The following is a 12,563-nucleotide window of genomic DNA, read 5'->3' on the forward strand; positions in this document are numbered from 1 at the left end:
GTTAAGTTCAGTGAGGGAAAGAATCATGATAAATACTTATTGTATCATACTATCAATATTAAAGGATGCATAATTATGTTTGACTTTGACAAGACAGTATAAGGTTTGCAAACTGCTTTAATACATTGTTGTTTGAGCCTCACAATAGATATTACATAATTTCTCCATTTTACAAAAGAGGAAGTCAAAGGTCAGAAAGGTTAAAAGTGACTTGTCAATGTCACAAAGCTAGCTAAGTGTCATAGGTAGGATTTGAATCCATGTGTTCATAATTCCAGATCTAGCTCTATCCACCATACTGTACTTTCTAAAATTTTTCCTATTAATGTTTTATAAATTGTTTTCGGGGAATGTGGGAATAGTTAAAAGGCAAAGTGGATAGAGTGCTGGAGTCAGAAAGACTCCTCTTCCTGAGTTCAACTCTGGCCTCAGATTTTTGCTAGCTGTATAACCCTGGGCAAATCACTTAACCCCATGTGCCTCAGTTTCCTCATCTGTAAAATGATCTGGAGAAGGAAATGGCAAACGACTCTAATATCTTTGCCAAGAAAACCCTAAACTAGGTCACAAAGAGTTTGACATGATTGAAAAACAACTGAACAGCAAATTTCAGGCAATGTATTTTGTAAGTGCATTTGTGTGGATTTTATTTAGGAAGTGTCTTTTTGTATCAAGACCAGTAAGTAGTAGGACCTCACTGAAACAGTACTAAGTATGAAAGCCTGGAGTAATCTGTGATCTTCCCTTCACTTTTTAGAAACCTAAGTTTCTGTCAAAACTTTATTCAAATAACATCTTTTTATGTTTCCTGCTACCAAAATAAACTTTCATTACTACTTTGTATATTTGCACTATGTGTACATTTTGTTTTTCCCCATCATAGTACATATGCTCCTGGAGGGCAGTTTTGCATCCCCAGCACCTAACCCATGGTAGGTGATTAATGCTTGTTGATTCTCTCTTACCTATCCCCACACGACAATCAGTTGGCAGTTAGTTCTACCTCCACATTTCCTTACATCTGTCCCTTTTGACTTGAACCACCCACCTTAAGGCCAGATAATCCATATTATACTTTGGAGAGTTAGATGTAGGAGGTTGTGATAAAACTCTAGGAATTAGATTGCTGAAATCTTGATGGAGACAAGCCAGGTTCACACCCCTTCCTCACTAACACATTTATACACATTTATAACTACAAAACACTAACCAATTCAGTCCTGCTTATCAAATGGTCATAATTTAAAGAATTTTTTTTGCTAGTGTTCACTAGACTGGCAGATCAAGGAAGACTACATAAAGGGGAGAGAATGGGGCAGACTCCCAGGTTAGGAACTCCTGTTATATAGTGTACCTACATTGACTTTAGTTAGACAAGCACTTGACAGTCTCTCATCCTATCCTCATAAAAAAACATGAAGAGATGAGCACAGTATACCATTAAGTAGAACTGGAGTAACGGCTTATTTTGGAAGTGATCATGAAGTTGAGTTGGGTCTCTAGTATAGAGTACCCTAGGAATTTGTGGTAGGTCCTATGCTGTTAGTTTAATCAACAAATTAAATATTTTCAGATGAAACAAAGCTGAGGATAGCTAACATACTGGGTGACAGGTTAAGGATCTAACAGGATCTTGACAGGTTGGAATGCAAAGTTGAATCTTAGTAAAGTGAAATTCAATAGGGTTAAATGTGATCTTGTAAATACTGGGTTTTAAAAAATTCACTTCATGAGCACAAGATGGAGGATATGTGACTAGATAGTAACTTGTCTGAAAAATATATGGCACTGATAACAGTTCAGTTGATAGTGTGATAAGATGACTGGAGAAGCTAATAGAGGGAAAAGGGAGATTAGTTTTGCTAATGTCCCAGGCAGACCATGTTTTGAAGCTAGGTCAGTCATCTCCCAGCTGGCTGTATACTTTGGGACTTCTCTACCACATCTCAAGGAGCTCATTGGGAAAACCTCATCCTGCACCCATCAGCCTCAGGACTCCATCTCATCACCGCCCTTTATCCCTTCAGTTGGAGGATAGATTCATTTAAGGAGCTCAGAACCTCTCATTTCTTAACTGGCTGTATTACTTTGGGACTTCCTGTGATTCTCCACCATCTCCCTACCTCAGGAACCTTCCTTGCTCCCTCCTACTTTTCAGCTTTCTTTTGTGAGTTGTCTTCCTCTATTACACCATAAGCTCCTTGAGAGCAGGGACTGTCAATTTTCACATTTGTATCCCCATTGCTTGTGTCCCCAGGCACATTGTAAGCACCTCAGTTTGACTGACTCATAGAATTACAAGATCACAGAAATTAGATTACTCCAAAAATGGCAGAACTGGGATCTGAACCCAGGTCCCAATTCTGAGTCTAATTTTCTCCTGCCTATACTACAGTGCTTCAAAGCTTTTTATTATCTTAGTGCCTGAAGCCCCTTCAGCTGCTTTGTTTTTTCTTAGGAACCACCATATACACAGGCCAACTCTTTAAGCAGCTTTCTCCATGACACCCAAAGTAAAACACTGTTGGAAGAACTACACCCAATTTACACTTCATCTTTTCTCAATCATATTGCCTACCCACTCAGACCATACTGAGATAGAATACTTGTCTTTGTCTTCAAACAGCCAACACAAATGCAAGCTAATTCTATTTTTTTAAAGAGCTAACTAAATTTATTCTTGAACTGTAATGTAACTTTATATAGCCTGGGATAATACAAGACATATACTTGCAGTGAGAGATTTAATGTTAACATTTGTGAGACTTTCAAAGTGTCTTGAAATTCATTAGTTATTGACCTAGATTTTTACCTGACAAGGCCTCTGCTTTTCAGTTCTCTATAATTTATCTAGAGTGCAGTTCTATAAAGATTCCAGGATCCTTTGAAATAGTAAACTCATTAAACAAGTACTTAAGTATATAAGCTACAAAAAAAAACATTATCTTTTTGGTTACATTACCATTGATTAATATCAATCCAAAGATATAATAGGTATTCTATTATAAAAGTATTTTAAAAATGAGTTTCTCGTCAGTGATCGCATTATTTAGGATGGTCAAGATCAGGGGTGGAGAATTTGCCACCTCAAGTGCGACCCTTTGAATCCAAACTTCACAGAACAAATCCCCTTAAAAGGATTTGTTCTGTAAAACTGGACTCAGTCAAAAGGCTGCACTTAAGGACCTAGAAGACCATGTGGCCTAAAGGCTGCAGGTTCCCCACCCCTGGTCAAGATGCTTACTGAGATTATCAAGGTAATTTTAAACCTATACTATATATCAAAGGTCACAGAATTATATTAAGACCTCAAACAGAAAATAGGCATAAAAATGAATACATTGGTGTCAACCCATGCAATTTGAGTTAGAATTCTTATCTGGGAGGGGGTGGAGCCAAGATGGCAGCTGGAAAGCAGGAACTGGCCTAAAGCTCTCCTCCAGGACCCTCCAAACACCTATAAAAATGGCTCTGAACAAATTCTAGAACTGCAGAACCCACGAAATAGCAAAAGGAAGCAGGGCTCCAGCCCAGGACAGCCTGGAGGGTTACTGGGAAGGGTCTATCACATGGAGCTGGGAGCAGAGCAGAGCCCAGTGTGGGCTGCGCCCAGACCAAACAGACTGGGAGCCAGGCGGAACAGGCCCTAGGGCCCTGAATCAATGAGCTGTGGCAGTTACCAGATTTCTCAACCCACAAACACCAAAGACAACAGAGGTTAGTGGGAAAAACTACTGGGATGGAGTGAAAGGAGTTCCGTTTGGCCACCCCCCTCACCCCCGGCCCAGAGCAGTGGCAGGGCAGTGGTGCAGCTACATTACTATAGCTGCAGTTGCCTCAGGCCCCAGGCCCACCTGGTGGGAGGAATTAAGTGGCGGATATGAGCAAGATTGCAGAGCCTGCTTAAGATCTGAGTCATGATCCAGGTTAGCGGTTCTTGGGGGAGAAGGAGCATTGGTGTGGCAGAGCTTGCTGGGTAGAAAAAGCTCTGAAAACAACAGTGCAGCCCCTCAAGCTTAGGAAGAAGTACTCTACTCTACCAGCAGTCATACCACGACAAAAAACTCAAGGGTCAAATAGTTGGCTAGGAACATGGCCAGGCAGTGAAAATGGACTCAGATTCAGACTCAGACTCTGGAATCTTTCTTTGGTGATAAAGAAGACCAAAACATACAGCCAGAAGAAGTCAACAAAGTCAAAGAGTCTACAACAAAAGCCTCCAAGGAAAACATGAACTGGTCTCAGGCCATGGAAAAGCTCAAAAAGGATTTGGAAAAGCAAGTTAGAGAAGTAGAGGAAAAATTGGAAAGAGAAATGAGAAGGATGCAAGAAAATCATGAAAAACAAGACAATGACTGGCTAAAGGAGACTCAAAAAAATACTGAAGAAAATAACACCTTAAAAAATAAGACTCACTCAAATGGCAAAACGGCTCCAAAAAACCAATGAGGAGAAGAATGCCTTGAAAGGCAGAATTAGCCAAATGGGAAAGGAGATCCAAAAGACCACTGAAGAAAATACCACCTTAGAAATTAGATCGGAGCAAGTAGAAGCTAGTGACTTGTTGAGAAATCAGGATGTTATAAAACAGAACCAAAGGAATGAAAAAATGGAAGACAATGTGAAATATCTCATTGGAAAAAACACTGATCTGGAAAATAGATCCAGGAAGAGATAATTTAAAAATTATTGGACTACCTGAAAGCCATGATCAAAAGAAGAGCCTCAACATCATCTTTCAAGAAATTATCAAGAACTGACCCGATATTCTAGAGCCACAGGGTAAAATAGAAATTGAAAGAATCCAATGATCACCTCCTGAAAAAGATCCCAAAAAGAAAACTCCTAGGAATATTGTTGCCAAATCCCAGAGCTCCCAGATCAAGGAGAAAATACTGCAAGCAGCCAGAAAAAAAAAACAATTTGAGTATCATGGAAACACAATGAAGATAACAAAAGATCTAGCAGCTTCTACATTAAGGGATTGAAGGGCTTGGAATATGATATTCTGGAGGTCAATGGAGCTAGGAATAAAACCAAGAATCACCTAACCAGCAAAACTGAGTGTCATGCTCCAAGGCAAAATATGGATTTTCAAGCTTTCTGAAAAGTCCAGAGCTGAATAGAAAATTTGACTTTCAAACACAAGAATCAAGAGAAGCATGAAAAGGTAAACGAGAGAAATCATAAGGGACTTACTAAAGCTGAACTGTTTTGTTTACATTCCTACATGGAAAGATGATGTGTATGATTCAGGAGACCTCAGTATTAGGGTAGCTGAAGGGAATATACAAACATACAAATACATATACATATGTATGTATACATACACACACACACACACACACACATATAGACAGGGCACAGGGTGAGTTGAATATGAAGGGATGATATCTAAAAAAATAAAAGGATGAGAGAGGAATATATTGAGAAAGGGAGAGAGAGAATGGGGTAAATTATCTCGCATAAAAGTGGCAAGAAAAAGCAGTTCTGTAGGAAGGGAAGAGGGGACAGGTGAGCGGGAATGAGTGAATCTTGCTCTCTTTGGATTTGACCTGAGGGAATAACATACACACTCAATTGGGTATCTTACCTCACAGGAAAGGAGGAAGGAGATAAAAAAGGGGGGACGATAGAAGGGACAGGGTCAAGGGAGAAAATTGAATAAAGGGGGATAGGAAGGAGCAAAATATAGTCTTTCACATCACGAGTATTGTGGAAGGGTTTTGCATGATATACATGTGGCCTATGTTGAATTGCTTGCCTTCTTAGGGAGGGTGGGTGGGAAGGGAAGAAAATTTGGAACTCAAATTTTAAAAGCAGATGTTCAAAAAAAAAAAAAAGTTTTTGCATGCAACTGGGAAATAAGATATACAGGCAATGGGGCATAGGAATCTATCTTGCCCTACAAGAAAGTAAGGGAAAAGGGGATTGGTAGGGGAGTGGGGTGGAGGGTCGAAATGGAGAGAAAATTTGTAATTCAAACTCTTGTGAAAATCAATGCTGAAAACTAAAAATAAAAAAACAAGTATTCTTACCTGGGAACAACTAAGGAAACACATAAAGGACACAAAACACTAAGTGCCCAACTCCTTACCTTTATGGATGAAGAAAGAAACCCAGAGGTTAGTTAAGTCTTTTGTTAAAGTCTAGAAAATACAGGAAATGGAACTCAGAGTCTAACTAATCTCAGAATTTCAACTCTTTATTTCACCTCACTACTCCATGATTTAAGTTCAAATTCCTTGATTCTTATGGCCAAAGCTAAATGTCACCGTATGCTACAGAAATGTTTCATGTTCTTCAATTTAGGTATGAACAAAAGCACGCAGGATTCACTCCCTCCTCACCTAAGTCTACACACCTTAGATATGCACATGCCCTTGAACAGCTTATCAATCTCTACCACTCTATATGAACACATATTTATGTAAAGAAATCACATACTCACTAATATTCGAAATAATATCCTTTTATTCCTATTTCCACAATGCTTTATATTCAACAGCTCCAGGGTGAAAAATAAAAATACTGGACAGTAATTTTTACATTAATAATAGCTATAGCTGAGAATCCATGAAAATTTTTGCAGCAGAACAGGGTCCTGTGTCAAAGCACTACTCTGTTAAGAGCTCAATTTGTATATAACTTTATTTAAATTGAAAACACCCCCCTTTTCTGTTAGAATTACAAAAGGAGTTTGTTGGTATAAAAACATCTAAAATAGAATTTCTAAATAAGGCATGGTCTAGGATAATAGTATTAAGATCCAACTTTGGATTTTTTAAAACAAATTATGTGGAGAGAAGCACTATATTTACAGAAAGTTATCTACATATGTGTACCTAGAGGTACAAATTGAAAGTTAAGACTGAAGAGACTTAACAGTTAAACATATTGTTGAAAATCTCAAAAGCGGTTCTCTTTTCAAGAGCTTTTTTCCCTTTATCTTCTTAGAAATGAAGTATGTCTAAGATCCTCCTTCATCCTCAATCTTGGGAGCCAGGTAATATTTTAAGTGTCCCATATCTGCAATCTTATACTCTACAACTAAAATAGACAAAAAAAAAAAGAGATGGTTAATCATTTGGTAGCATTATGAAAGGAAGATTTTAAGGCCATTGATTGAAGATGAAGTAATTTATCTTACCAAGTGGTACATCTGCAGACATACTGAGTGTTACTGTAGGAGACAGTGGAGTGGCTTTGGTAAAGAAATTCAGGTATCGAAGTGCAAAGGTCAACTGAACTGGCTCATTCATCTCTATTGTAACCTAAAAGAATAGAGAAGTCTTAGAAACAGATGTGTTCTGATCTTACAATAAATTCAATTAGAAACTTGATTAAAAATTTAAACACTACAGAATACCTCCTCCCTCAAAGCAACTGAAATGTAGGTATGTTGCCTTAGTACAAACTTAATCAGCTAGCAGTTCTCATAAGGCCATTTAACCAGAAATAGATTTCTGACTAGCTATTCTTCTTTGAGCAATTTCTTAAAAATTTCACTTTCATTTCCAGTTTTAAGGTGGGGCTGAGTTTTTGTGGTAAAAGGAAGAAAAAGAAATAATGATTCTTTTACAATTCTTGGAAAACACATGCTCTTAGTATGCCTATTTTCCCACAATCCCTCCACCACTATTCCCATTCTTTGTAATCCTTTCCAATTTGCTGGGTATAGAGCTTGAACCTGATAATTTTTTTTTAAATTTATATTTGTTAGATATTTGGATAATCTTTCATGTGGTTCTAATAGTTATAATTTTTTAGAACCACTTGCTTATATCCTTTAACTACCTATCACCTGGAGAATGGCTTTTGGTTTCTTATACTTGTTAGTTACCTATGTACCCGGGAATATCAGCCACTATCAGAGATGTGATAAAAGATATTATCCCCTACTCAACTGTGTTTCTCCATAACTTTCAGTTGTATTAATTTTGTTCAAGCAAAAGTTCTTCAACTTTTATGTAAACAAAATTATATTTTATGTTTTTAATTGCCCTTAATCCCTTGTTTGGACAAGAACTCTGTTGATGCAAAGTGAATTAAGCAGAACCAGAAAAAACAATATCCACAGACTACAACAATGTATACAGAAGAGACAACAGAAAAATTAAGAGTGAAGGCTGTGAAATCAGACTTGACTTCACAGAAAAAATATAGGAAGGCACCTACCTCCCCCCTTCTTTGCAGAGTTGGGAAGAACTATACTATAGATGTAATATCAAGCTTGGTTAAAGTGGTATGGTTAGTTTAAGTTTGTTCAACTTTTTTCTCTTATTTGTTGTTATAAGGGATGGCTTAGTAAAAAGAGATATATTGTACTGGGACATGCTGATGCAAAAACAAGATATTATTAAAATTCATTTAAAAAAGATAATATGCAGTATAAAAGAAGCCAAAGTTCTAAGTGTTTTATAATACAGTGGTACTACTTATCACAACTGTACACTGATCTGAAAGATCTGGGGATCCTGGTTAATTCTGTCATTAATTTAGGATCATACTTCTTGTTGAAATATTTTGGGAAATCTATTGTCTACTTTAATATCTAGAGTATAAAGTATAATTAAATATCTAATTGAAACACTTACTGAGCACCTACATGATGGACATGTGCTAGATGCTTATGGTAATACAAGATATACAAGACACAGTTTTTGTGCTCAAGGAGCTTAAAATCTCATACATGAGAGATATAACACATATATTTCAATACAAAGTGAAATATCTCATGATCAAAAGCTACATCAAATTCAAGACAAGTAGAGTGTAACTGAAAATATGCTGAAATTAAGTCAGATGACCTGGTTCTTAGACTAACTAAACCACTTGATGTGACCTCACACAAATCACTTAACCTCCAGGGTTTAGTCTCTTCATTTATATATGAGGGTGCTGGTTCAAACTAACTCTTAACATTGTGGCTCTATGTAACTTAACATTACCTGGATTCCACAATAAGCTTTAAAAACAATAGGGACAACAACCAATTTCCCATTATCTGACCTTTCTACAAACCCTTTCAGAAAATGATACAGGTGGGGGTTAGGATGCATTGTTGTAGAAAGGCAATCCTGCCTCTAATTCATTTCAGGATGAGTCTCAAAACCAGGTGCAGTTAATTCGGGGTTTCCAAAATAGCAAACATGCTAATCTTCCTGTCTGACTTTGGACAAATCTCTTAAGCTGGGCTTGTTTTCTCATCTGTAAAGAACAAGGTTAGCCTCAATGATCTGTAAAGTCCTTTCCAATTGTAAATCTATGAACATATCTGCTACAGGTAAAAAGTATGTCATTTCCCACCTTTACAAATTTCATTATCTAAGGTAAAATTGGAAAATACACCCAAAACAAAATAGATCTGTACTAATGACTTTCATTTGAATATCAAATTATACCCATTTAATATTTAGAATTTCAACCTATTATTCTAGTCTAGTTTGTTTTTACCAATATCAAAATTCACTGCATTTAAATTTTCTCAAGATCTAAATTTGACTTACAGCTTCCTCCTCTTTGTCAACATTACTTGTCTGTGATAGTTTTACATTTCCACTTCCTAGTTCTCCACTGGCAGAAAATTTTACACCATCTTTTGCACAGGAAATTACAACAGCATCTCCAATATGACTGAGATCCCGACAGATTCGTGCAAATTCACCAGAAGGCATTTTTACCACACAACTATATTCTTGTTCCTGTAATACAAAAACAGCTTTGAACATATTTAGGACTTTAAATGTTTAGATTTGTCATCAATCTGATTTGCTGAAGAAAAAAAAAAAAGCTATGAAATTGTATTCTTTTGAACACTTAGTCCAAAAAGATAATTAAGTCATGACAATTAAATAATTTATTTAGCAAATGGTTCAGACCTTAAGAGTAGAACTGTTTTTTTTTTTCAAGGAATGTTTGATATAAAAGGAAGTCAAAAAGCACATTTAACCATATTTAAAATATTTAATAGCTATGAGTAGCCACATCTATTTTTCTGTAATGTATTCAGGAATGACACAGAGCTTCCATACCAGTCACCCTCCTAGTTACTAGATTTTCTATCAATGTCAACAGTCTGGATAGATACATAAAGACAGGCCATAGAAAGGGTATATGGTGGCTATATAATTTACCAAAACTTGTCTTCCAAAAACAAATCAATTATTTTATATTAGAAAATTCAATATCCAATCACTTTTCTACTTCGATGCAGATAATAAAAATTTACCTTTCCCTGGAAAGGATTAAAATCTATTAAAAGCTACTTATAAACTGTCATTAATTAAAATACAGCATAACTAATGAGCTTAAAAATTAAGATACAAATACTATAGAAGAGATCTAAAGAAGGGAAGTTAAGAGGGCAGAGGCTGCCTAGTGTGGTAGAAATTAATGTTTTGGAGACTAAAGAGCTGAGGCTCAAGTCTTCACTCTGTTAGTTACTACCTCAGGCAACATTTAATTTGTCTAGCTTTATCTTAGGTAATACACTCAAAATGGCTTCCAGATCTAAATCCTAACTGTATTATTTTCTGTTGTTATTCGTTCTTAATAATTCAAACACAAGGAGAAGTAAGATCTAAGTGCTGATTTTAGACTATTATTTAACAATAGATGAACAAAGTGGTACATATTAGGTTAAAATGAATGCAGCATTAAGTGATTTTTTTTTCTTGCCAAAAATTTTCTTTACATATTAGAACCTCAATATTTAAGTGTTAGAAATTGGCTTTAGTCATATTATTTAATTTTATGTAGTTAATATAATTAGACACGTAGCAAGAAACCTTGATACTTACTGGAATTCCAAGCTGTTCAACATCTAAATCCATTAATTTCATCTCATAGTCTGATACCTTTTCCTGATCTACAAATAAAACATAATATGCCATTTTATATTTCAGTATTAGTGGAATAATTTAAAAGTGAGGTGTGCATTTATACAAGACAACTTACTTGGTGCCTCAAATATCAACGCAAGTGTATCTGCATTGTCTTCGGCCCTTAGGGTAATAATATCTTCATTGCTGGCACATTTTAATATTTTGGACATGCTGGATAATGGAGAACAAGGAGTAAATAAATAGATTCATCTATGAAGTCCAGAAAAGTCCCAGAGGGGTTAATGCTGTTATTATAACTGGCTATCTTCACCCAATGGACACTGAGACGTATCAGTGGGCTGTAAACAGGGCCTCAAGTGTAGTGTGGCACATTTTGGTGGCAGGAGGCATAGCCTAGCTTCCTTCCTAATACCGATTCTTTTCGGGGGCGGGGTGGGGGGGGCTGTTAAGCAGCAAAGACAGCCGGGCCCCTCCATAACAGGCCCGCTGCTGCCTCCTCCTCTCTCGCTCGGGCCACAAAGCCTCTTGTGGAGGGTGCATGCTTTTTACTTTAAATTCGAGGTCTTCGGGGTCGCTTCTGGGAGCCTTCCCGCCACAGCCCCTCAGACCGCATTGTGAGCTTGGCGCCGAAATGACGTTGGGCGGGAGGCGGCCGGGGCGCGCTTCCCCTTCCCCAAACCGCGCGCTTCGGCCTGGCCCCGCCCCCCCCGCTGCTACCAGACCAATGAGGTGCGTCCATCCATCCTCCCCACCGCCCCCCCCACTCCCCCGGCCGGGGCAGCTAGAACTACCCCGCTCCACCGCGCTCCCGCCAAGAATCTCGGGGGAAGCCTGGGGGAGGGGGAAGGAATACTTTGTTTACTCCACCGAAAGCCCCAGTTAGTGGACAGGGTCGTCCTTACCTGGTGAGATTAACGCCCATGGCCAGGTTGCGGTCGCAGCGGTAGGTATCGAAGCCCTCCGAGCGGAGGGTGAGCTGCACCAGGGAGATGTGGGACGAGTCCATGCTCTGCAGGTTCACCCCGCCCGAGCTGATGTCCCAGCAGGCCTCATTGATGAAGTCTTTCAGCGCCTCCAGCACCTTCTTGAGGATGGAGCCCTGCACTAGCCTTGCCTCGAACATGGTGGCGAACGAGAATACCAGAGCAGAAGCGAGGAAAAGCAAAGCGGGGACGACAGAGAGCTGGGCTCAGCCACCGAAGCGAGGTCGGAGACGCGGGCGCAGAGCAGCACACGCAACAGCCGCCTCTAACCAAATGAGGCTCCGCTTCTCCAGCTCGCGCTCTCGCCGGCAAGTCGCTGTGACGTCACGGCGTAACCGCCCGCCTCCTCGATTACGCTACTGGTGCTCCGTCGGCCAATCCCATCACGAAGGCCTCACCTAAATCCCCTGAGCCAATCAGAGGGAGCGGGTTTACCCCGCCTTTCATAATTGCCCGGGCTTGTTCAGGTTCACCTAACCTCAATCTTTTTTGATTGGGTCTGGGGGTGTTTGGGATTTTGAACCTAATTCGATGAAGATGTCTTTTTTCCTTGGAGAGTGAGATACAGAGCTGGAAGCGACCTTAGCGGTCATTTTATTTTATCCTTTAAATTTACAGATGGGGAAATTGAGGCCTCCTAGAGTTGAAATGACCTGCCCAAGGTGGTCACATAGGTAGTAAATGGCAAAATGCATTCAAATCCAGGTCCTTTGGCTCTAAATGCACAGATTTT

At 38.7% G+C, this 12,563-nt stretch overlaps 1 protein-coding gene across 1 annotated transcript; it reads right to left on the minus strand.

Moving 5' to 3' along the window:
* Nucleotides 1-6,454: 6,454 nt before the first annotated feature.
* Nucleotides 6,455-12,183, minus strand: PCNA (proliferating cell nuclear antigen). Its single transcript, XM_036748015.1, has 6 exons — nt 11,750-12,183; nt 10,960-11,057; nt 10,803-10,870; nt 9,510-9,704; nt 7,151-7,274; nt 6,455-7,050 (listed from the first exon to the last, which is right to left on the minus strand). The coding sequence occupies exons 1-6, from the start codon at nt 11,968-11,970 to the stop codon at nt 6,971-6,973; spliced, it is 786 nt and encodes a 261-aa protein (XP_036603910.1). The 5' UTR covers nt 11,971-12,183; the 3' UTR covers nt 6,455-6,970.
* Nucleotides 12,184-12,563: the final 380 nt, after the last annotated feature.

This window comes from Trichosurus vulpecula, chromosome 3, assembly GCF_011100635.1.
Source record: "Trichosurus vulpecula isolate mTriVul1 chromosome 3, mTriVul1.pri, whole genome shotgun sequence".
Taxonomy (NCBI): Eukaryota; Metazoa; Chordata; class Mammalia; order Diprotodontia; family Phalangeridae; genus Trichosurus; species Trichosurus vulpecula.